The sequence below is a fragment of the Cyphomyrmex costatus genome, unplaced genomic scaffold (assembly GCF_001594065.2).
Source record: "Cyphomyrmex costatus isolate MS0001 unplaced genomic scaffold, Ccosl1.0 scaffold100, whole genome shotgun sequence".
In the NCBI taxonomy this organism is placed as follows: Eukaryota; Metazoa; Arthropoda; class Insecta; order Hymenoptera; family Formicidae; genus Cyphomyrmex; species Cyphomyrmex costatus.
This window is the reverse complement of record NW_017274955.1, coordinates 414,172-440,879: the sequence shown is the minus strand read 5'-3', so window position 1 is coordinate 440,879 and position 26,708 is coordinate 414,172. Positions and strand designations below refer to the sequence as shown.

At 34.3% G+C, this 26,708-nt stretch overlaps 2 protein-coding genes across 3 annotated transcripts; both read right to left on the bottom strand.

Moving 5' to 3' along the window:
- Window positions 1-274: 274 nt before the first annotated feature.
- On the bottom strand, window positions 275-1,485 carry LOC108772097 (WAS/WASL-interacting protein family member 3). The gene has a single exon (XM_018537555.1). It carries the CDS (start codon window positions 1,362-1,364, stop codon window positions 987-989), a length of 378 nt encoding a protein of 125 aa, XP_018393057.1. The 5' UTR covers window positions 1,365-1,485; the 3' UTR covers window positions 275-986.
- GluRIB (Glutamate receptor IB) lies at window positions 1,270-25,670 on the bottom strand. 2 transcript variants are annotated; one of them, XM_018537524.1, is made up of 15 exons: window positions 25,611-25,670; window positions 22,142-22,306; window positions 20,487-20,699; window positions 19,314-19,421; window positions 18,720-18,830; window positions 18,516-18,636; window positions 17,837-17,931; window positions 16,712-16,935; window positions 15,233-15,445; window positions 8,599-8,797; window positions 8,240-8,484; window positions 5,971-6,217; window positions 4,536-4,610; window positions 3,474-3,528; window positions 1,270-1,348 (listed from the first exon to the last, which is right to left on the bottom strand). In XM_018537524.1, exons 2-14 carry the CDS (start codon window positions 22,301-22,303, stop codon window positions 3,508-3,510), a joined length of 2,034 nt encoding a protein of 677 aa, XP_018393026.1. In that variant the 5' UTR covers window positions 22,304-22,306; window positions 25,611-25,670; the 3' UTR covers window positions 1,270-1,348; window positions 3,474-3,507. The 2 variants fall into 2 exon arrangements, with proteins under 2 accessions (XP_018393026.1, XP_018393034.1); XM_018537532.1 differs by lacking the exon at window positions 1,270-1,348 and adding an exon at window positions 2,962-2,975.
- Window positions 25,671-26,708: the final 1,038 nt, after the last annotated feature.

Genomic DNA, 26,708 nt, shown 5'->3' with positions numbered 1-26,708 from the left:
TCGGTTGAAAGGAATTTCCGCTTCTGTTCTTGTCACTGATGTAGATTAGCTTCAGAACTTGAGAGATATTTCGATATTCTCAGGCGACGACTTCGCGGCGAAAGATACCGCCTATTTATGGAGAATGTGGCTGCTCCCTCTTCAAATCTGAAGCCCACGATATATGTATGTTCTATACACCCACTTTATTCCATTTCTCTACGTTTCGCTTTATTCTCGATAATAATAAAAGAGTTCAAAGAATGTATATTTTTAATAAGATAAGAATATAATAATAAAATGTAATAAAATACTTTTAAATTCCAATATTAATCTCTTAGTGTCGTCGTTTTTAAAAAATGGCAGAGTAACATTAATGCTACTTTCCGTAAGTAGAAAGATTCATGAATATTTTTTCAATTAGATGTACATTTCTCAAATCACGTGACCTCAGTGGAGAAGACAGTAGCCGCGGAGAGGAGAACAGAATGATATTAAAGGTTTTTTCAACATGATTTACTTCATATTGCCGATTCTGTCTACCGATCATCGAATAATTCAAAGACTCGAGTAATGTGACTCTTCGCGATTCGAACGTGCCCGTAATCCAATTGTCCTTTGCATAACTCTGTATATCGAGATAATCGCATATTCTCTAATATTTATTAGAGGAACTAGTCTCTTAACTTTTCCTAAATCTTATAAATATAACGCATTGTTTATTGAAACCGATACCAAAATGTCCGGTACTGCGTTAAGTATTACAGCGAAGAGAGACAATTTTTCTTCTTTTAATTCCTTAGAATCTTATAATTATTGCTCTATAAAAATATCAGTGCTTCCATATTTCAATTGCTTCATCACTCGAGCTTGGATTATTCGACTTTTGGACAAGATCGCTAAAGGAAGGTTTTCTCGACAATGTTCAAACATTGTAGCGATACTCTGACGATTAAAATCGCCACGACGACGGAAAGACGCAGATTGTTTCTTCGTTGATTTAGCGTCTAAGTGATGTATTCCGGCTTGTCGTTCAGACCGGACCAGTGTCGTGGGGACGCCGGTGTCCATGGCACCGCTACATCGAGAGCCGCGATGCTGCTAAGCTTCCGTTGAAAAATGAACTTCGGACTCTTCCTCTTCGGGCTTTTCGGTGGCGATTCCGCGAAGGTTACGTTTCTTCGTGGTCTCCTGGGTGGCGGAGGTGGCGGCGGAGGTGCCACCAACGGTGGTGGCGGGGGTGTGGGCAGCGAATTTGAAGGCGAATTGTCGCTCGGGCTTTCCTGGTAGCAGTTTATACCTGGGTATGTGTGTTGTTGTGTACTTGATCGCTCTCGGTATTCCCAATCGCGTTTGCTGGTGCGTAATACTGGAAGTTTCAACATTGACGATTAGACAGTGTTAGACTCGCTTGAGCTAATAAACCTTCTATTACTATTGCAGTTTCTCGATTATCGTGAAATTAAAAAATTTGTTTGAAAATTAAACCAAAATGAAAAGTATAACTTTTCTTCTTATTTTCTAAAACACTGTTTTGATCATTGATTATTTAGATTGTAGACAAATTTTTATTCTAAATAAACATTAGGCGTATTGAATTAATTTTTTTCAGCATTCCCGACAGCAATTAATGTTAATATGTTATTATAAGTTGGTCAATCTTAATGGATGTAAGTTGTAACAATTTTAAAGATAATCATACATCGTAGATAATGAATCGTAGATAATTTGAAACTGAACAGTATATGATGATGTATTAGCTCAGGCATGCGCATTGATAAAAGGTGTAAGAATTTTATGTGACGAAATTTCGGGTGTAATAACAGAGAATTACGTGAAAAATTGCAAAACTATAGGTGTGGTTTTCTAACATGAATAGGACTTATTATTTTTCCCCACGTTTTATATGGCTTAATGCTATTTTATTACGATAGATCTATAATTCGATAAATTTAAATATATGTAGACATTTCATTCTCGTTTGTAATAACAACTGTTGCCGATGCAAACTTGGAATATACATATTTATATACAAAATCCTTTTAATATATTATTACTCCGAGTAGAGATCGAAAATGTATCACAAGTTATAACAATATTGTCGTTGTAAATTGCAATAATAGTACTATCCGTAAATATAAAAAAAGAATTTTGTTTTTGCTTCAAACTTTGCGGGGCAATCGATAAGACACATGTGCACGCCGACACAAAGAAAACGAGTCAATAAAAATAATTCCGCATTTACGCATGTGTCTGTCGTTTGTTTATACATTTTGCACAATAAACTTGAAAAGCGTTACACAATACGTCGCATTATACCTCGTTTGCGGTGCATTCTTGCTTAAGCCATGCCAAATAAGCGCATATAAACTGCTTAAAAAAATTGAAATATTTGACAATGGAAAAACTGAATAAATAAATGTGGAGGAAAGTTAGGGATAGATAATGCGAGTTTGACAGTACACGCAAAACAACCCGTAAGAAGACATTTTGCAGTTATATACAAAAAATAATAGTATAATATATTTATTTGTTGCTCATATTAAAATATTAAAATTTTTAGCCGATTTTATCAATCTTCCTCGCAATAGAATTTATTCTGCGCTAAAATCCAAAGATTTATTTTTAAAGAGCTGTTAGAAATAAATGTGTCGATCTAATAAAAAATATGAACGAATATGTTGCGGAAGATTGCTAAAATTGAAAACCAAATGAATCTTTGTTGCAAAGTGAGAAAAAATTCAAGAGAAAAGCAGCTTTTTCGTTTATAACATAAATACTATCCAACTCTGAAAGGAGCATAAAGGATACACCGTGCAGATATATCCATACACCGACGTAGCAATGTACGATGGAGCAATGCGTAAGAAAATTAGAGATCTTCAAAAAATTTCCTGTGGAGCTCTTGATGCACCATGGTCTCTTCAGAATCATACCTTCGGCGCGAACGTAGTCAATGTTGGTACCTCCGTAGCCAGTACTCGTTTCTTCCCGCGCTGTGAAAGGAATCAGTATTACAAAAAACAGGAATTTTCATGAAGATCTCAAATTTTTCTTAAGTCCCTACGTGTCTTTGTTTCTTTTTCTTTACGCATATTACGCATATTTAAGCAAACTTTTATGTGGAAGCTGATAATGGTGTTAATGAAACATTCGTATTGGACGATATGTTCTGTGAAATTAATACATGTCTATACATATAAGTATATTGCATTATAGTTCTTATAATTTTTTTTACAAATAATTGTATGCTTAGAGAGACATACAAAGATACATTTGTGTATGCGTGTGACAAGCATCGGTTTAACCTTCGTCAAAGGATAGGTAGCATTCCAGGATTTGATGGCAGTGTAATCCAAACCGCAGCTAAATCGTGCAGAAGCATTTGACACGGAAAGCGAAAGAGAAAGATAAAACGAGGAAGATTGTAACAGAGTTAGGAGAAAGCAAAGATGTATACGAAATGGGATTAAAAGAAGGATAAAAGTACTCACATATGGTCCCGGGAAAGGCGCATGCATCCTCCGTCTAACTCTGCAGTCCGTACCACTAGAGACAAAAACCCAAAATAGAACGAAACGCAAACGCGAACGAGCAAATTTGTACGCCACCCGCCGTACGTTCTTTCGAGTAAAAAAAAAAAGAAACAGACGAGAGAAACAGAAAAGAGCGCAATACATCCAGCCAGCCGCACATCGCACGCACGTACGCATACATATGTAGGTATATATACATATATGGAGAATATATGTATGTCAATATATATTGAACGGTCTAAGTCCTCTGGTCGATCGGTCTCTTCGAGATTGAAGGCTGAAACTTTGGGATATTAAATGCAGCCGAGTTAAGACCGCCGGCCATGTAACTAACGAGAGTGTGTTAAACGTTTACGCTGCTAACTGCATGCCAAGCGTTACTCTATATATTGTTCATCTATATGTATGGATATAATGTATAGGTTTCATGTATATATGCGTATGTATAATGTACGATGCTCTTGTTACGAATGTATATATGTTTTATGATACATCGATATCTTTGGTTCGAGACCGAAGTAATTGCACGACGAGACGCATCGCCGATCGAGAGCACCTGCGTATCTTTTCTCCTCTTTTACGAAATTAATGTGTAGTTTATAACGGGAAATTCAATAATTAATATCGAGAGAACACATTCGCAGATGCGTATTATCGTAATAAACAGCTACATAATAACAATATTACAGCATATATTAAATGCACGACCGCGCAAGGTGCATTCGACAGACTATGCGTATTTTATTATTAATATGTACAAATACAATATTGTACAAACACATGCTACTTGTATGTTTAATATTCTAAATAGATTGATATCATGTATCATTAAGCAAACTAACATTTAAACAATATATTAAACAAATATATCATTAATCATTATCGCTGCATTTTTTTTATCTTCTTTGGATCGGCGGCGCGTTTGGTCGAAGCGTTTCTGGCTAAATAATCTCTACTGATATCGTATGCGAATATGCGTATGCGAACATATTAATGAAAGATTCGATTGCAATCACTTACCCGTCCATTGTCGAAATCGCGACCACCACCGATGGTAAGTCGTGCTTTCGCCTTCATTGCGTCCGAGAGCGGTATCTATAAAAAAGTATAACATTTTAGAAATTTTATACAATCTCTTCCTTATATTTTTATACAAATTTTGTTAGATTATTAAATATTAAATAATTAAACAATTATTAAAATAATTGGTAAATATCCAGTTTAGAGGAGCCCCTTCAATGACTTTTATCTTGACATGTTGTCAAAGTCAAGGCCCTGAGTAACTTTCAATAAGTTTTAGCCATCGCTCGTTGTTCGTTTAAAAGTTATTAACAAAAAGGTTAAAAAAAATAACGTCTTATTTCTGCCACATATGTATAATATTAAAAACTATACTATACCCTCCCCTGTTTACGTAATGGCTTTCCACGCGAAGCGAGGTCCATCCCACCTCCTCTCCCTGCGAACCGAGATATTAAATACTAAGTATAATATGAGCAACTGAAAAGGAGCGATATTTCTACCTGGAGAAATTAGATAAAGGTTAGATTAGGATTAAATCGGGGAGGGGCAAAGCCCTTCTCCCGCCTATGCGTGTTCTTTCTACACGCTATAACTATTTTGAACAGAACAATGTATTGTAGAATTTATTTAGTTTTAAAAGTATAGAGGAAAAAAAATATGTGAATGCAGGGGAGAGGGACGGAGCCTTTTCCCTCTGCTTTTGGGACGAAACAAAATCTACAATTGTTCTGCTCCAAATACTTTCGTACGTAGAAGGAAACGCGTGGACGAGGGAAGGGCTCTGCTCCTTTCCTTTCACCCTCATCCCGGTTTAATTTTAACCTAATTCAAAACGCTTATCTAATTTCTCTTGCTAGACTGCGTTCGAAAATCCTATCCGAGTGCCTCCGCATATCATTTTATTATACCTTTGTTGTTCACTGTATTAAACAAAGACAAAATGATACTTGGAGGTACTCGCGTAATATTTTTGAACACAGCCCAAAGGGGAGGTGTGGTGAAATTCGCTTCGTGTGAAAAGTCGTGTGCCACTAGGCGGAAAAGGATGTGGGGTGGATCTTGTTTCGCTTAAAGTCGTTAATCACAAAATCACAAATTATGTATTTCAAAACAAATTCTCCGCTTTAAAAACAAAAGAGACGTTATTTCTTAAACTTTTGTGTAAATTTTGTTAATAACTTTTTAACGAGCAACGAGTTATGGCTAAAACCTGTTGGAGAGATTACTCAGGGTCATGATCTTGACAACATATGTCAAGATCAAGGAGATTGAAAGGGGCTCCCTTAAACAGGATATTTACTAATTAATTAATAAAATAAAAGTTTGGTGTATTATATATACAAAAATATTTTGATTTTATATAATGTAATTTAATTTAATGACAAAATAAATATGACAAAGTATACTATAAAATTACATCTTTCGATATTACCTTTGCTCTTGTCGCCTCTGTATGCGACTTGTAGCAGAATTCCAAGAGAGCTACGGCGAGTGCCAGAAGAAGGCCACCGATCAGGATATAAAATATTCCCGCTACATTGCTCAGGGATAACTCGTTTCTGGTAGGGTCTGGTTTATCACCATGCCTACATTCTGTTCTTTCGTACCACCATCGTTCAACTAACTTTGCCAGTTCTCCATTCTCTTTCAGAGAGAGCACCGCCAAATTTATGGGATCCCTGTCATTGCCAAATTTACGATATCATATTATATTAAGTAAAAAAGCCATTAAATAAATAGTATATAAGACATATGTAGTATATAGGGAAAATATCGGCTAAATAAGATTTGTAATCGTATTATCTTGCAATTTTTTATCAAGTAATTTTGCGATATAACTTTACACTCATCTTCTGAAAAATTCTGAAAAGACATTATGAGTCTGGAAAATTTACTATGACTTTGATAAGCTGTAACTTTGAGAGACTTATACTAATAATTTTAATCTTTTCTTTATTTCTTTTTTTTTTTAAGTTCTGAGATTTAAGAATATACCTGAATAGATTGCTAAAAAGTTTTATATTAAGTTAAAAAATAAAACTTTTTTTTTTCCTTTGTACATGTATATGGAGCAAATAAAATTTTGATTGGATCTAAGAGACCCAAAAATGTGTTCTAGGATTAAAGTACGATTTAATTATGTGCGAGTAAGTAGTCGGAATATCGAAATATCATAGCAATGCGTCTAATCGGATTGTAAGAAAAAGTTAGGGGAACTTCCTTTAATTAAGCTTGGGGGAATATCGGTATTCTACGAAGTTTCTGTTTCAAGCTACAAGGAAAAGAGTTTTCTCGACTTAAGGAAAAAAGATTAATAGGACGCCATGGCGCCATTATTCTTCGGTAGGTGTGTAGGTAGACATAATAAAGCTGCTGTTTACATACCACCCCCCAATTACCTGCCTTGCGAGCAACGTTCTTGCTTCGACAATCTAAAGACAGCGCGTGAGTCGCGGGTACACGATCAGAGCGTTACACAAAACGTCCAGGGGGAGTCGCGCAGTTAAAAAATCAATAACATGCAAATTTGCTCGTATTACCGTCGCAGCGGTACGCTTGCTCTAGTCACATTATGAAGATTAATGGACTAACAAATACTTATTCATAGATTTTTCTAATTTCCTTTACTGTAAAAGATTGGATCATAAGTATCGTTGCAATATATGATAAATTTCATTCCCGTTTGTATAGAATTTTTATTGTTACAAATTATCAAATTGATATAAATTGTATTGTAGGTAAACATTAAATTATTTAAAAAAAATGATTTTTCTTTCTAGCATATTAAAAAAGAAAATTAAACAAATATTAAAATTATAACATTTGGGAATATTTAAAATATACAATTTAATTTTAAAAAGATCGTTTACTTGATGAACCAATAATAATTATTAAGCTTTTAATTTATAAAGTCCAAAATAATAAAATTAATATTACCGTTACTTTAGTGTTAAAAATAATATTTGAACTAAAATATTAACTAAAAAAGAATTACAACATGATTAATTGTTCAAAAAATTTCGAATAAGGATTTTTTTCGAATAACAAATTTTTTTTTCATATGCAAACCGAAAGGTAAATGTTAATGCACTGTTGAAACATAATGAAATGGCGTTGGTTGATGAGAACGTATCCTATAATGGGTAATGGCATGGAAAAGAGTATGAGTTTTTCTATGCTAATTGTGTGTAATGATGTGCGATGACATTCCGAACACAGTGAAACGAGAAGCGAAAGGCCGCAAAAAGATTTAAAAGAAACAAAGACGATGTGATCGCATGAAAGAATGATAAAGAAAAAAAGGGATCTCTGTTTCACTTTGATGACTACAAAACCTCGTTAATTACCTACTCTCTCCTGTTTGTTCAACGAAAATATATCAAGGGTCATATCTGCCGTCTGATGAGATACGGAAAGTACAATAATTGTTAACGCAGATGTGAAATTATTCCGACAGTTCCAACTACTAATTCACATTATAATTCATGTCACAAGTAACATATTTTTTAGAATTATTGTAACGGGGCTGTAAAGTCGTAAAATGCGTAAAGAGAAAAAATAATATAAAACAATCACTTAAAGTTATAAATTTTATTGCAATATTTTTTGCTTTTTTTTTGTTTTATATTATTTTATTAACAAAATCTAAAAAAGCTTATTTTTATGGGCAGTTTTCTGAATATTAACAAGTATCAACTCACCTGAGTGGGGATCCTAGCGGTGTCGCGATACCAAATCCTTTGGCATCGAGATTTCTTCCGACCTTCATCGTGTCGCAGGGCTCTCTCTCATTGATATAGTCATTCATCGGGCTTTCTAATAAAAACGCATATTTTCCCTTACTTGTTCTCACTTTTTCTATTCCTTCTTCATACGATTGTACAAATACGTCTCTCCGCGAGTTCATAAATTCCCACATCTTGCTGTAGAGACTGATTTGAGATTTCTGTAGACGAGTGAAAAAGGTAAATGAATGCGGATCGATAATGAAGTGTGCATAGAAAATTTAATGACGTTTGTCTAATTCGGAACAGGTTAAACATTTCTCTTGAATATTTACCCGAAAAAAATCCAGAGTGGTACCATTAAGGATGGTGCCATATTGGACCTCTGTCTGCGCCGCTAAATCCTCGGGTGAGTTAATTGGTGTGACCATTCTCTCGATGGTTAAAAATGCAGCGAGATTTGCAGTGTAGGAGCATATTAAAATCAAAGTGAAGAACCACCAGACGCTGCCGGCTATGCGACCAGATATGGATCTGTGGAGATTGAATTATTCGGGAATTATTAATTTAAAATAAATATCATATATTTATATACGTTATTTATTTACACACAAACACGAGATACATAATTCATAAATATATAGATTGTAAAACGTTAAAATATTGAAATATAAACTTCTTTTATTATATGTAAATTTAAAAGTAACGTACATACGCTGTTTAGGTGTGATATTGGTTTACAATTAAATAAACTAGCATACACTTTATACGTTCGTTGCATAAAACATAGATCTTTCTTTAGTCGGTACAATTGAAGTTTTACTACTCGCAAACAAGAAACACGATATCGTTAATTATGTGTGTACACATCGGACTTAGATTTACGCAGGATGAGCCTCGAGATCGCGCGCGAAGGTAGTCCAAGGAGAAGAGGAAGAGAAGCGCAGAGAAGGAGAATGGAGGGATGGTGGTCGTTCGCGCGGGTTCCACGAAATTTACAATTCATATCGCCACCGCGCGAATATTTAAACCATTAATCAAGAGGGCTACTAGGATGGGGTGGTGCACTGGATACAGCCAAATGTAAATTAATTGAGACCCAGTTTCGGAGTGAGCACGCGGTCTGTTTCGCGTAAACGACAAAATGCGCGTACTCGTAACGTTCACTTTTGTTGTTGCAATTCTCTAGCAATGATATACAGTTTTATACGGTTTCTAAACCTGAATGTTAAGTTATTATTTTTACTTACATCACAAAAATTATGACTGTAAAAGAAATAAATAATGAAACGTTATATGTACAAGAACATTAAAAAAATTTTAATAACAAGAAGAAAATAAAATATTTCATAATTTTTTAATCTTTTTGTTATAATAACAATCATAATACATGTCAATGTCCGTAGGTATGTATATATTGAATACTTGAAGAAACAAGGGAGGATGTGATTTGAATTCTATCATACTACTGCGTAACGTGCTTTAAAGCACAATATAGCATTGCCACGTGAATATTCTATTCATGCTGGACTCCTATCCAACTACAATGTTTTGAATATGCGAGCAAATTATGCTTTGTTTATAGATGTGGCACTTGTCTGCAGCCTGAAGTGTTTGCTCAAAATCGTTACTCAACCCGTGATTATATTCCAAGAAATGTACTACATAATGAAACATTCTAGAACAATGTTAACGCTGATGTCTTGAAAAAAATAATTTTCATACATGGACAATTACTGTAATAGCTTTGTAATTCAAGGAAATTGTTATATGTTGGAACACATTTAAATATTTTATAATTAAATACAAGAAGGAATTAAAATTACAGAAGTTCTTGTTATACGATTTCACTCGTGTCAACTTCGACAGACAGTTAATTCAAAAATGCGAAATTTATCGAGCTCCGAGACAGCCGAGAGAGAAATTTTTCTCTTTAGTTCTTTAATGCTCAACTTCTAAAGACCCTCTTCATAATTCATAACTCTTTAATTAAAAGAGAAAAGAATCTTTTTATTATTTCTGATATGATTTATTTATTGCCAACTTTTATATATTTCTTTCATTTTAAATTTTTAAAAAGATTCTCTGTGAACTCTGTTTTCAAGTTAGTTTAAAAAATTATTTTTTGTGACGCTATAGTTTATATAACCGAAAGATATATTTACATGTATTACATATAAAAATATTATTAAGTATTAAGGTCTAGATTCGATCATGGCTATTTCTTACTTATTTGAATTTTATTATACTAGCCTTTTCCTGCGCGCGCTACGCGCGCGATTCAGAATTATTGGAGATACACAAACAAATCTGGAAAAGACCAAACTGGTTTGTTAATCCCCCTAAAATTACAACGTAGGTTCTTTCTTTACTTAATTTTTTAAAAAATTTAAGCATTTATACATCCTTAAAATTTTTTTCCGGATTTGTCTAATTTATGAGATTATTATTTGTTTTTTCCTTTTTTTCCGTTAGTTTTAATTAACTGTCTTCATTTTAAATTATTGATTTTCGTATTTTTTTTATTTTTTTATTTTTCCCCGCTTCTTGAAATAGTCATGAAGATGATGATTTTCGTCTTCTTTTAATCTTATTCAGTTGTTCTTCGTTTCTTTTGATATTTTTCATTCGTATTTTTTCGAAAAAATCATTAATTTAGTAAAATGAATTCTCAAGCAATCGATACGAACTCGAAAAATAATCACTTGGGGGATGTTACAATCTTTTTTTGTGTATAACTTTTTTTTGGAGGGTGGACAAATGAAAATAATGGGTGGACAAACGTGGACAAACAGTGGACAAACGAATGCAATAATGATTTTACCAATATTCGCATTTAGGGGTGCCAACTTCATAAAGCAGCTCTGTAAAGTTGGAATCTGTAAATGCGAATATTGGTAATATCATTATTACATTTGTTTGTCTATTGTTTGTCCACGTTTGACCACCCATTATTTTCGTTTGTCCACCCTATATTTATTATATTTTTCGTAATAGTGTAAAATAATCACTTGGGGGTGTTACAATTTTTTTTTGTATAACTTTTTTTTGGAGAGTGGACCAATGAAAATAACGGGTGGACAAACGTGGACAAACAGTGGACAAACGAATGTAATAATAATATTACCAATATTCGCATTTACAGATTCCAACTTTACAGAGCTGCTTTGTGAAGTTGGCACCTTAAATGCGAATATTGGTAAAATCATTATTGCATTTGTTTGTCCACTGTTTGTCCACGTTTGTCCACCCGTTATTTTCATTTGTCCACCCTCCAAAAGAAAGTTATACATTAAAAAAAATTGTAACACCCCCAAGTGATTATTTTACATTATTACGAAAAATATAATAAAAATAGGGTGGACAAATGAAAATAATGGGTGGACAATCACGTGCGCGTTGTGGACAAACGATACCCGTACATAATTATGAAAAATTATCACTTGGGGATGTTACAATTTTTTTTTGTGTATAACCTTTTTTTGCGGGGTGGACCAAAGAAAATAACGGGTGGACAAACGTGGACAAACAGTGGACAAACGAATGCAATAATGATATTACCAATATTCGCATTTAGGGGTGCCAACTTCACAGAGCGCTACGCGCGCGATTCTTTTTTTTTTTGAACGACCATGTAATTTTCTCTTACAAAATTTACACCAAAGTATAGTCGATTAAGCTTTAAATTATAATTACATTTCTTTGCGTCTTATTAAATTTGTCATATTCGGAAAATCTTATTGATTTCCGTAACATTTCCGTCTGCCATATTGAATTTAAAAATTTGGAACAGGGAATCAAAATCAGCGTTCGCGGTAACCCCCATTTACCTAATTTCGCTGAAATTTTTAAATTTTTATGTATTTCGAAACACTTTCGTCCGCCATTTTGGATTAACCAGTTGGAATTTCCTAATTTTGATCACAGATTCGAAATCAGCGTCAGCGTAAGCCCCCTTAATTCAAATTTCGCCGAAATTTTTAAATTTTTATGTATTTCGCAACACTTTCCGTTCGCCATTTTGGATCAGCCATTTGGATTTTCCTAATTTTGATCACGGATTCGAAATCAGCGTCCGCGTAAGCTCCCTTAATCCAAATTTCGCCGAAATCGGAAAACTTTAAGATTTTCGCATCTTTTCCGTCCGCCATATCGGATAAGTCTTTTTTAATTATCATAATTTTTACCATGTTTTTAAAAGAGCGTCCCCGAAAATTCCTTGTTACCAAAATTCACCATTTTCGGATTACTTTAACCCTTAATGGTCTAACGTGGGTCGTTCAAGTCCCGGGCGAAATTTGAACCTTTTATTCCCTCTTTTTAATGTTGAATTTGCCGAAAAAACGTTAGACTAGTAAGGGTTAATGTTGAATTTGTATCTAATTTTTTGCAATATTGAGGTTAAAAAATTAAGCATTTTTTTTCAAAATGGCCGCATGTACTATTTTTTTCCTAAAAGGTACACTCTTCACCTTTAATTTCCACTTTGATTTATGTCGATAGCTTCATTTGGATTGAAGTTATGATTTTTTAAGTGATCGAGTGATTTTACACGCGGTACCACCATTTTTAATACAAAATTATATACAAAAATAATTATTTTCGACATACAAATTTTTTTTTCTTGAAATTGAAGAATTAATGAAAGTCCATGAATTTTTGCAGATTTTTTAAAGCCCTTTAACATGTCTAAAAAACGCCGAGACACGAATGGCCCACGTTAGACCATTAAAGGTGCCGAAAAAACGTTAGACTAGTAAGGGTTAACTGCCTCAACGAATAGAGGCTTCAAAAAAGCGTGACACGCCAATTTTAAGATATGAATATTGATTAAGTAACTTTCAAAAAACTCAATCAATAATATTTTATAAGATCAAATACTATATTTGAAAGAAATTATCATATAATTGTTGGTAATATGTAAAATAAAATTATCAAAGCATTAGGGGATGTGCAAATTAATATTTACTATATGTAGTCGGTACATGTATCGTGAATGGGATTTTTGCACGTGCGGCATACTTTATTCAAATGAGTCTAGTCTCGCGCGGCCATAATCATCTAGCGATTATAAAGCCGATCTAAATTATGCGTTGCACAATAAGGTCGCCAATTTTATTGCGAACGTAGATCTGATTTCTTTCTGTAAATTATAAACTCGCATTTAATTAACATAATTTGAATTAGAATTATTTTGCGCAATACCGATCTAATCAATCTGTGCTTACTTGAGTGCTTTATGTTATTAAGTACAAGCACATTTTGATTGCACTGTACATTATCAATCTTGACGAATATAAAAATTTGTAGCATGAACGTATTTATATAGCATGAGTAAAGCAGTGCACAAGATAAGAGTGATTGAAATGTTTGCTAACGAGAGTATAATGACGGCACTGATGATGATAACGCGTGTTTATCGCGAAAATAATAGCGAGATATATTTGCAAGTACTCTAAAAACCAAATAACGTATGCTTTCTATAGTACTTGTATAGTAATCGTGCGAGCCTTTGGAATAACGAATGTGTTACAAAGGATATCAATAATAAAAGATTTTCAACTTCTGATACGTATGTATAATATACACCTGTATGGCACGTTCTAGAAACCTGATTTTAATTTTAACAATATATGTATATTCACGATTGTGGAATCAGTTTCTTAGTATAACCTTCTTGTCCTGCATATATCGCAAATGGAATAATTGGAGTCTATAAAAAGAAATTATTAAAATTATTTATCTTGGCCGTATTTAGCACGAAGTGCTTCCCGAAATGCTGTAAAGAGCTTTTTAAGTCAAACGTTCATCCGCGGAGAGGCGCTTTAACAATTTACACGAGAGATTTTAAACGTCAACTGGGAAGCTCTTAGAATCTTACCCGATTCATCCTATTACCAGGCGGTACGCTCGACCTGTCCCGGGTAAAGGGAGCTATTCTCCCTGTGCCTTTATGTACTTACCTGCGCTTATACCGCGGAAACGGAAACGGAGGGAGGCAAGAGTGGGTGGCTATAATTAGCCGAGAAGAACGTGGGAGCCACTTGCGCGCGCTGTTCTCTCTCTCTCTCTCTCTCTCTCTCTCTCTCTCTCTCTCTCTCTCTCTCTCTCTTTCATTCTCTCGCAAGTTCACATCTACCTTCGAGATAAATATCTGATCCCACCCGAATCCTGGCTAATAGCGAGATCGCACGGTAGCATATGCTTTGTTTACATGAGTTCTCTTACGATAATATATGTTCCCTTTTTCTTTTCTCGAATTTGGAATTCTTTAGTGAATGTAAAATACTTTTATATTTAAATATAAATATATAAAGTATAATAGTATGATGTATAAATTATATAATAAATAATTTAATTAATAACAAAATATATATAAAGAGAGAAAAGGGAAAGAGAAAAAGTTTTCATTTATTTCAATTTCTGATATTAATTATGATGTAATTAAAGTTTAAATTAAATTTCTGAAATTATTGAGTTAATAATATTGAAAAAACAAATTTTGTAGAATAAATATTTGACATACAAGAGCTACAAAATCTCAATATGATATATTATACACATACATGTATGTGTATCGAATAATCAGTGTGAGAGAAAAGACGTTTCTACATCAAGTATCATTTACGATAGCATTAAAAATTCGGCGATTATCTAGAACAATCGAAGAACATGAAAAAGATACGAATCCGTTCCTAAAAGTACTTTTAGTGAGGGTTTACGTTTAATTTGCTTTTGATCTACAGAGTAAATACCGTGCGATTGATGCGTAGTTGATAATTATAGAGGGGAAAACCGCTTCAACCGCGGGCATCATTTATAACAACACTTAAAATTCAGAACTTGTAGCACGAGTGCGAGCCAACATTAAATCCAGCGATTATAAAAAAATTGCTAAGTTTGCGGGGACCTCTTCTCGACTAGATATTAATTACTGTCGGAAATTAATAACATGAGTCACGTGTTTACCTGGGTGAGATATCGCAGCTCTGTTGCATAAACGCCGCCAGAGCGAACCAGAGGCTATTTACGATGCTGAAGTCGTTGGCCATGCTGGAAGTTGGCATATGAGGGGAACCTTGTGGCGTGTGTGGATGCTGCAAACCGGAGTCGTTTCGTCCACTAATAGCTGAATCTGTGCTGCCGCTTATGGTTAGAACTCTCCACTCATATGGCGAAAACCTATATTATTGAAGAAAAACAAAAAATTTTAAATTCCTCCAAAATGTTTTATTCTTTCTAAAACATGAGAGGATGAAGAGTGTTTAAGAGGCATTTAAGAAAATACATCTAAATGTTATTTTATATTTTTTAGATATCTTGTAATTATATTATGCAATAAGTGTTTTATATATATGTATATATACTGATACTTTAAGCATAGTTATTGAAAAATTGTTGGTATATTAATTAGTGTTTTACAGAATAAGATTGCACATTCCAGTTGATTACGTGAATAAATATATTGTTTAATATGTAATATATGGGTTGCTTGTCATGTCAATAAATTAAAACTTATGTCTCTAATTTTATATGCGTGTGATGACGTATATAGTAGATTTGTTTCGAAGTTAATACATTATGTATTTAAATGTCACTCTACAAAGATCTGAAAATTGGATTAATATTCTAAGTCCGATGGTCATATTCTCGAGTAATATCACGCACATCGTATGCATCACCAGTACCAAGTAGAAGATCTCCTTCAAACGACGTGCGAAGTGTCTCATTAATTATGAGACTATCTAAAAACTTTCTCCCCTTGCTCGTTATGTTCTCGTTAAAGACTGAGAGCTTTCACAAACGTCTCCTCGAGATATTTTGAGATAGTTGCATGTAATGTCAAATACTTGGCTGCACTATTTCAATGTAAATATAATGAGTAATTTAAAATACAATTTTCGAACTTTACGTGGTTCAGCTAATATGAATCATGAGTCTTTATGTGATTTATTATTGATGAAATATTGCGTTTGATTGTAGTGATGCATTAATAAACATTAATAAGCAAGATAAGAAATGTGAGTAACAGGATGTAAAAGCGTGACGAATGTAATTTGTAGCTTGTATTGTTATAAATATAATCGTAATTGTCTTGATATGACAACATATAGAAAATCTATGAAGCTAGATTAAAATTGATGACGAGCTCCTCTTTGATAGATCTAGCTGATTACTATTAATGTGAATGAATAATTCTTCGTTTAATTGTGAAATGAGAAATGCATCGATTTATTTTTTCATAATTTATATTTACAATTACGAATTAATGTATTAGGTTTAATAAGATACGTTTCGTCAATTACTGTGGAAAAGTGTGAAAATTGAAAAAATAAGCGTTGCGTCGATCTCTGATTCAAACTGCTGTATTTAGTTTAAAAATATCCATTTTCTATATTTAAAATTTTCATACAAAAAGATTACAATTTTTGATAAAAAGTTTCTTACCTCGATACAATGAACAAGACGATAGAAACTGCGATGTAAGAGAAAATAACGCACACCCAGATCTCCTTGCTCAGCGGATTCAGAAAGCTGAAGACCCCGGGTTTTTGTTTGATCGGTTTTTTTATCATGATACTAATGCCAAGAGACATAAACGGTTTACTAAAATCGATTACGCGTTCACGCTCGGAAGTGATGGTCAGAGGAGCAATTGCAATGTCAGCTTCCTGCGAATCAAATAAAATAATCGATGTACACATATTAATATTGAAGTTACGATTAAATAATACAACAGTGAAAAAAACATTAATTTCTGAATATTCTAATAAAAAGAGACACGCTAGATTAAAAAAAATATACTAATTGAAAAAAAGAAAATATCAAATGAACCTTAAACGGATTGTTAAATATTTCCGAAGGAAGCATCTTAGCCTTACATATCAACAATTAATTACAAATAATTTACATATTTCTTGAGCGTAATTATAAATGTAACTGAAGAACAAAGACGAATAATAAGATAAAACTGAAGACAAAGAAGTATGACAACAGGATTTACTGTGACGATTATGCATAATTTGTGCTTTTGGTTCTGCAGTTACATTTCTCTTCTTCAATTATTATTATATTCATAGCTGAATCTGTTTACATAAAATTTGGGAAAGAAAAAGATTTTAGAATTGCATATAATCTCTCTCAAAGCGCCTTAGCGCCTTATGATAGAATTTTCAATTTTATTATGCTTTTGTTTTCTATACTCGTAGTATCTTTTGAAGCGCGGAAGCGGGCATACCTACGTGAGATGTAACTGAAAGCTCGGGTGCTTTGGGCTTATCCTAAATTCCCACCAGATGGAACTTAAAATCGAATCGCGACTAACGAGCTTGCAAGCTCAGGGCATCTAGTGGAGCAGGTTCAAACTCGCTGTCGGGAGATAAAACAGCTCCTTCGTAGGGCATTTGGACTATACGACTGCGCGACGATCAATAGTCCCCCTCACTTGCGAGAAGATGGGTTCAATTACTCGAGGCGTCTTTCCGCGTAAACTTCCGGGGAGACCGGTTTCGGGGGAGAAAAAGCGTTCCACGTTGAAGATATAGCGGATACAACAAAATTACTGGAACTTACCTTTCTGATAAGCTCCCCGACCATGCCGTCCCAACCGCCTGGAACGTCCTGGTTCTCCGTGCCGTGTTTTCTGTCCTTCACGATCCGCAGCTCGTCTGAAAATTTGTAAGAAAGTACTTTACGGGGTGCGCGAAACAGCATTTCTTCTACAGAACTTTTTCCATTATCGATTCCGTGCGCGGAAGAGGCTTCGTTACGTCTTTTAGGTACTTGTCAAGGGTGCAGTAGTCTGACTTCGGCAAATTTTGCTCATAATAAAAGTAATTCTTGCTTGAATTATTAATTCTTGTGCGAGTTAAATGAGAGTCGTTAGCATTAATAATTAAAAATTATTCGGAAGCGTACGCCGCCGGAGGGAAGCACCGAAACAAAGACTGCGGTCCCGTTTCTCTCTTTTTCCTCAACGTTGTTCTAGTACTATATATTTAGTAGATGTTAAGTAAATTTCAAAGTAATAAATGTTTTGTATGAAATGATAATATTTAATATTTCATACAAAACATTTATTTCATAATAACTAGAATATTTTTACTTTGTATAAATGTTATATACATATCTTATTATATAGTTATACCTAATATTAGAGAGAAAGAAAGAGAGAGAAAGAATTAATTTAATTGCATGATTTCTAAGAGAATATTAGCGCAATTTTTAAGGAAAGTTGTCATAACAAACTTACATGATATGCCCAATTTCTTCGCAATGAGATCAGCTAAGTCCTTGCAGTATCCTTCATAACCGTCATTTCCCGTTAATACTTCACCTGTGTCTGATACTTTTTTCATTATGAAAGGCTCCTCCTATTAATCGAAATTATCACGTTATTGATCTTAATCGTATATGATTGCATATACCTGTTGTATGAACACACACATGAACTTACCAATATCGTAGTAACGATGTAGGTTTTATTCTTTTCGATTTCGTGCGGACGAAGTCGCACGTATTTTGCAGCTATTAGTTGAAAACCAGCCTCATCGGTCCATTCAGCTACCTATAACAATAAGTTACATATACAATTCTCTTAAAATAAATCTTTTAGAAATAGATACGTTGCGCAAAAAATCTCATATATTAGTAAGAAACTGTAAAAGTATTTATACACTGAGAAAAAAAGTAGTTGATTTAAAAAAATATTAGTTGACTCAACTAAATACGGCGATCACGAGCTGTCAAGCAAATATTTGTTAATTCAAAGATACGTCATGTCGAAATAAGTGAAACAAATGTGTATTTGACTACTGTGTATTTGACTCAAATACATTAATATTTTGACTAAACAAATCATAATCAACTAAACGCATTTAGTTCAGTTAACAACTTTTTTTTCTCAATGTAGATGGTTGTCGTGATAAATATTATTGACTCTTTGCCCTTATTTTTTATATAACTTGTTTCATATTTTTAAATTGTAAATTATCAAGAGTATTAAAATTAAATATATTATAGATTTTTAAACAATGTTTAAACAACTTACTTTCACCATAGCGCTGTTGACAGTCATTTCGACGACATGAAGCGTATAATTCTGTCGTCGGCCATCGTCGTTGAACCGTATCTCTCCTGTCAATCCTTCGATCTCGACCTGCACATAAATAAATTTTAATAGCACCTTTCATATTTCGCTGCAATAAGATATCTTGACAATCCTTGTTTGCTTTTAAAATAAAATCAAGGAAAAGAATAAAAAATAGAATAAAAAACGCTGATTATTACATAATATAATATTTTTTAGATATTGAAAAAAAATACAAAATTTATATTTCCAAAATATAAATAATAAATATTAAATGTACGCAAAAATAAAAATTTAATAATATTCTATAATTTTCAAATTACTTTATATAGATTTAAAACATTATAATAAAATTGTAAAGTTCTTTTAATTAAAAATAATTAAATTGATAGGAAACATTTAATAGAAGAACGGTATCATTATTAAGATATAAGCCAAAGTATTATCATCTATTGAAACTTATCGAAAAGATCATTCTAATGTTAAATCCTTTTTTATGTTTTTTCGTTTGCCAGTGAGTCCAATCTTGACATGATAAATTGTCAAACGGTAGCAGATTAAAAGGCAAAAAAAGTTACGAGAGTAACAGCATGTATACATAAGGTCGGAATGACGGAGGACTATTTGACGCGAACGCAGGAATTCCGCTAGAGTCGGAATAACCGCCAATTACTGTCAAGAGCAGAGATACGTCGAGGAGGGTCCGTGGCAATTTCGGTCGCCACGGTATTTCGCAACACATTGAGTACTCCTGTCCTCTGGATTGCGTCTCGGGAATTTGAAAATAAATTACGTATATCTGCTGCAATTATGCGTACGCACTATTGAAATATAAATTTGAATGATACGATAGCATATTTGATGATAATAAATATCCATTAAAAATTAAGACAGAAACAGAAATCTAAAATTTTACAGCAGTAATTTATGCTAATTCGTCCATTTACTTGATTCAATATACAATGGCCAGCAATGCATAATTCATATATAGGATTTTAAGGTTTTATAAATATGTGTAGAGATAATGATACGTTTGCATATATTTACATATTTGAAAATATATTAATCTATAATAATTTTAAGAACGTTACGTGTGCTATTACATTAGTTTTTGCTAATGAAATATTCATTTACCTTTCTTAAAAGTCTGGAGATTTTATCGCCGTGTTCCCACGGAGTGACCCAACCGCGATTGTGATAGCAGTCTAAAGGTTTGGTTCCGTTTATGGTCTGATTGCTGGTCGACGTTACTCGTCTCATATTATTTTTGTCGTTTCTCTTTCTTAAGTGCTTGTTGAAGGCTTCAACCAGGACGAACACAGCGTCGTACATCAAAGCTGCTTGTGCCTAATTTTAATACACGTGCACAATGAATTAATTCATACAGTTTCTGTACATTGCACAAATACAGAAAATAATTCTTCTCTACTTCCTTATTATTTGTTGCGATATATCGATTTTCGAAAAAAGAGTAAGAATTTAGTAAAAAAAATTCCTGATTTCTAGTTATAGACTTTATTCCTCAATAGGATCAAGAATTTCGCGAGATTGAGAGAGGAATTCATCATCACGTTGTGGTGTACGTAAATTCACAGAGACAAGAGTACCTCGGGCACTTCGCCAGTGTTGGAAAACCGCGTTTGGTGCTCGCTGAATATAACGATCGGGCACGATAATCGTTGCATTAGATTGCATGCGGCCTGTCTCCGAGAGAGCTTTCAGATCCATAGATAGTGCCCCACACAACTTTACCCCGAAATCCCGTTAGTCGTGTATCCATTTTAGAGATTATATTCGTCGCTTCTTGTAGCACAGCGAAATTCATGCAAAACTATCGAGTAAGTACGTTCCTTAATATATGATTTCACGAAATTAGAAATACAACTAACAAATAAATATAATTATGACTATATCAATTATTTATATAGACAATATTTTGCTTCTTAATAAAATGTGACAAATAAATAAAATTTTACTTTTTATGGAGCATTATAGATCGATGTTATGTTTTTCATAATTATAATTACGTATATACCAATGGTTTAAATAAAAAATTATAATAAAATAAATAGATATTATAATTTAATATTTTTTTTATCTTGATTAGAATCCATTTTAATCTAACTTGATTTAAATATTATATTATTAACACAATTATTGCACGAAAAAGTCGTCCATTTTGACAAAAAGTTTTATAAAACAATAATTTTAGAGAAATTTGTTGTCCCGCATCGTTAAACGTTCGTTTTTTTTAAACTCGTATAAAAACTTCAGGAAAAAAAATATTATTAACGCGCGGACGAAGGAAAAGTCATTAAGAGGAAGGCGAAACACATCCGTGCGGATCGACACGGTTGAGCGAGCGGCACTTTATATAAACGCACTGAAAAGTCCAAGTTTCTACATGCGGGTGCTGCTTAACAAGTTTGGTCTCAAGCCGCTGTGCACACACGAGTAAGTGAACGACACGAGATCGCGCGTGCGAACGGATCTGCGACGATTCTTGTTTGATTCTCGTTTCTCGTGTGAAACTTTCGTGCCGTCGTCGCCGTCGTCGGTCGACAACGCGTACTCCAGGAAAGTGGAGAAAACCTAAGAAAGTGTTCGATCCACCGGGAGGAAATCACCGCGCTCGGCAGGCATTCCGAGGATTTCGCACGAAGGGTAGTTTCCCCTCTGGACGCGAACCATGAAAGCATGTAGAAGCCACCGACGAAGGACAGGCGTGAGAAAAAGTGACGACGGGGTCTCGCAAGGGAGGCACTGCTGATACGTGAACATATACGTACGGAAATGGATTCACGACCGGCGCCTTGAGACGTGGCGGGATCCTGGCGATGCCAGTTGGCCAAGAAATCCTTGACGTGAGGTCGAGTAGCGTCCACGATGCGAAAACCCGTGATGTTGATGGCGCCATACTCGATCACTTCGCTCTCCCATCGGTCGTCCATTATCTGATTACAGCGAGATATACAGGAGTATTGGTACACGAAAGGAAATGCAAGGGATCTGCGAGATACACGAAGCTATTCTTGTTCACTTGTGTGATAAAGGTTACCAGCTCCCATTTCAGCTTTCGGCGTTCTAAAGGGATAGTCTATAGTTTTGCGAGAAGCGTCCGCCTGCCAACGAGGTCCTTGATCTTTCGTCGCGTCTTTAAAGTCGACTCGAGAACGAGCACTTGAGTCACTGTAATATTATTACGGCGCGTTATTACCGCGTTTCCTTTGTTCCCTTATGAAAAACGTAAGTAGAACTGACGTCTCGATTTCAACTTAGACCCCGCCGTATTTAATTACTCGGGCTCGAATGCAGCTACCGTTCCAATTTTATGCTGATATTGCGTTGTTACTGCGTATTATGCGCGGCAAAACCTCGAAACTGTGAAAAGCTCGTCGTTTGTGTTAACGCCCGGCAGTTCTTCCGAACGAGATGAGAAGCAAGAGGAGCGGAAATTGATACGTCTGCGCTTCGCCACGAAGTGTAAACGCTTGCAAAACGATAAATCCAATTAAAATTGCGATTACTTATTTTCGCGATCGTTAAACTAAACGAACAAAGGATGGAGAACAGATTGGCTGCGTTTAGCGGAGAAAATAGATCAGTGAGCGCTCAATGATTCTTTAATACTATTCGTTCCTATACTTACACAATTAGATCCAGCGAAGAATAAAAGGTCAGAACTAATTATATTGAAGAATCACTGAGTGCTCATTGATCAGTTTTCTCCGCTAAACGCAGTTATTTGTTCAAGAGTGCCGGAAAACAGCGGCGATACCAGAAGAAACACTTTTAGCGGTATATATAGGTATAACATTGATTTTGTTGAAAATTTAACTAATAATATTGAACTAATAATATCCGGTTTCTATAATAATTGCAATGTGTTATTATTAGATTTCGCATTTTGTATCGCTCGCGGCTGATTTATTCACTATTTTACTACTGCACGGCTATCTACCATCATCCATCAACCGGCTGGAGATAATACATGGACAATGTTAGCGTTGTATGCGTGTTTAACTTCGTCGCAACGAGTTCGCCACGTTACCAGTTTAATTTGCCGGTCTGACATCATCCCATCCGCCATTGCAGCGTTGACTTTTGAACTTTTACATTTGCGGTCAGAGAGCGGATAAAGTTTTGTAATATCCGACATTGCTAGTTGTTCAACAACTATTAGGCTTGTATTTATACTCGCGTTTCTACTAAGGAACTTAGTTAAAGAGACCAGAATGTTGTAGATTTATAAATATGGCGGTGGAAATTGGTGTGAAGGATGAAATTGTCTCTCTCTCTCTCTCTCTCTCTCTCTCTCTCTCTCTCTCTCTCTCTCTCTCTCTCTCTCTCTAGTTAAACGTTGGCAATTGTCCCCTTTGGTCGTTGAATTCTCAAGTCGATGATTGTGGGAGAGAGGTGGAAGGGGTAAGAAGAAAGGTAAAAGGAAGCGAATTGCAGAAAGCAGAGAAAATGTGCGAATCGACACGTCTGCGCAACCGTTTCGAGAATGACGCGATAAATGACAATGGCGTGCTTCGTAGAGAGATGGAACTAGATGTACATGCAGGTATGTACAACTATCTTCTCCGTCGGTGGAGTGTAATGCCGCCTGCTCTTCCGCAGCAACTCGCTGGAAGCCGCTAAACACAAGCAAACTATCCTCTAAATTCTAAAGTACGGCGGAGACATCACCGGCGAAGATCTTGCCCCCACGACGGAGCGTTTCGTGTCAGTTTGAGCGACGGTTCTCGCTTGTTTCGAAAATTTCACCATGCTGCGAATTAATCCCGCCATCCTGTTATAACGCAGATGGTGTACAAGTGAGAGCACTTTCGCGCAGTAAAGCGAAAGTCACTGTTTTGCATACGGAATTTTCCGGCTGGAGAAGCATAGGAATGAGAGTCACCGATATTTAAGTAAAGAGAGGGAAATTCTCGAGTAATTGTAAAATAATAAATTCTATTTACTTTAGGCTAAATATATCAACTTCATACATAACATTATTTTGGAATACGAGTGTTGGTAACTGAGATATATTTTTGTAAAACACGAATCCGTTGTCCAAAGGAGAGTACAACTTTTTGTGCGCACACGACCGTTCGAAGATAATTTTATTTCTGCATTTTCTTATGTACATTTTTCTTCGTAGAAACTGAAAAATATAATAATAATGCTACAAGAAAAAACTGCTGGTGCATTGAAATAAAGTCAATAAAATTTTTATTCACATCGTTACGAAATCGCTGTCAGTTATACTTCAACCATTTAAAAACTAGTTCAGAGAATTGGATCAACAACTCTGAATTAGTTTTTAAATGAATGAAGCATAACTGACAGCGATTTCGTAACGATGTGAATAAGGATTTTATTCTTTATTTCAATGTATCAATCAATGCGTCAGTGTAGCATCACTATTACAAGAATTGTCGGCTTTTATGAATAAAAAATACACATATAAAAAAATATTGAAATAAAATGATCCTTAAATGGTAACAAAAAAGTGAAAGTTATACCATTCTTTGACTATGACGTCACCATTTTGAGAAAGTGATATCAAAGAGGTAAAATGATTTTAAAGTTTGTATTATAAATACAGAACGATTATAATCTAGAATCACACACGCACGCACACACATATTAAAGATTATAATTTTTCTATCATATTCTATTTTGTTATTTTTTTATTTACGATCAGGTTATATAATGTAAGTAAAAAAACGTTTATTTTCTATAATGCAATATTGATGGAATAAAATGTCTTTTATACGTATTACATGCGAAAAGAGCTATTTTCAAATTACTATATTTCGAAAATAAAAAATTGCGCTGAAATGAAACGAAATTCATTTTAAAGCTAAAGGTACTTTCACGTGGCGTTAACGAAATTAAAAAAAAATTGCTGCCGGTGCTGCGACATCATGTAAACTTTTAAAATTGTCGTTTTTTATCTCTTTGACGCCTTTTTTTCAAAATTATGTGATGTGATAGCCAAATTTGGATTCGTGTTCAACAGGCAAAAATACATCGAAAACGACTATTCACATTCGTAAAGGTCAAATTTTTGTCAGATAATGTCATTGTTCATCTGAAGCATTAACACAGCATTTTAAAAAGACATTTAAGCAAGCAATTTGTGGAGAAAATATTTGTTAGATATTATGACTTGGAAAAATTAACTGTGAGATAAAAAAAAAAACGAAAATGATACTTGGTATCGTTGAATGGTTGAATTATTAAGTTCTATGTTGTTCTACTCACCAAGCCACTCAGCAGATAATGATACGTCCTCTTTCCCAAGGCTACGTCTCTCACATGACTCACAACGATATCCTTCGCCATGTCCGTCGGACAGTCAAGAACGACGTATTTGTTACTCCATCTGTAATATTTTAATGACATTTACTGGGATTAGTTGTCCACGCGGGAGAAAGGACTCGCCATGTTGAATTTTCCATCGGAAGAGTGACATAAGTCTCGTACGCTGGTTCGCCGCAATTCGCGCGCTGCGTTAACGCGTGGCTTTGTCGCATTTGATCGATGCACCGCGGAGTTTCCGCGCTCATTTCGTTTGTAATAATTGGATATTGTATGGCAATTTGCAATAACGCCGTTGTTTTCGGTAACTACCACGCCCGGCCAATTCAAACCACCGCGATGGCAATTACTCGCTGTTGTTGATTACTTGCGTCGCGCAAATGCGTAGCCGCTGGTGAATTGCAATGCAAGCATGCCAACTTGTGCTACGACTAGCCTTATCCATCACGCCGTTGGTAAGCCATTTTACAAGAAAATAACAATTGTACTAAATAATCACCGAGTACAGAAATGTGTGGACACAGTATTCCAACAGCTGCATTCTATTGAAAATGAAAGAACTTAAAATACAACATGTATTTTAATCGAGATAAAAACATTAATGAAAGTTAACGATGTCGAAGTGCAGACATTTATTACTAAAATTTTACATATAAATATTGCAATCGTAAATTTTTCATGCATGGTTTTGGTTCTTTTCAATGCAAAATATATAGAAAATAATATTAAATTCAAGAGTTTAAAAAGAATACAGAAAAAAGATTTAGTTTTTTAAATTTTTACATCTTTAAATTTTTTAATTTAATATTTTCTATATTTTTTTTGTGTACTGAAGAGGAACCAAAAAACATTTGTGATTGCGACTACGATATTTGTATAACATTTTAACAATAAATGTTTAAATACTGCGCTTCAATATCTACATTGACTATTTTATCTCTTTTTTTTATTGCTTTACTCTTAGAACCTTTTTTATTTCTATTTTTATTAATATTTTAATCGAATATAAGCAAAATTGTGTTTATTATTATAGATACTATG

Bases quoted from the DNA above. Each gene is read 5' to 3' on its own strand.
- LOC108772097 (XM_018537555.1), bottom strand. From the start codon at position 1,364: ATGTTGAAACTTCCAGTATTACGCACCAGCAAACGCGATTGGGAATAC.
- GluRIB (XM_018537524.1), bottom strand. From the start codon at position 22,303: ATGGACGACCGATGGGAGAGCGAAGTGATCGAGTATGGCGCCATCAAC. The intron at 18,831-19,313 runs GTAAGTTGTTTA...TTATTGTTATAG, and splicing joins TCAACAGCGCTATGGTGAAA to GTAGCTGAATGGACCGATGA. The intron at 18,637-18,719 runs GTAAGTTCATGT...TTCGATTAATAG, and splicing joins ACATCGTTACTACGATATTG to GAGGAGCCTTTCATAATGAA.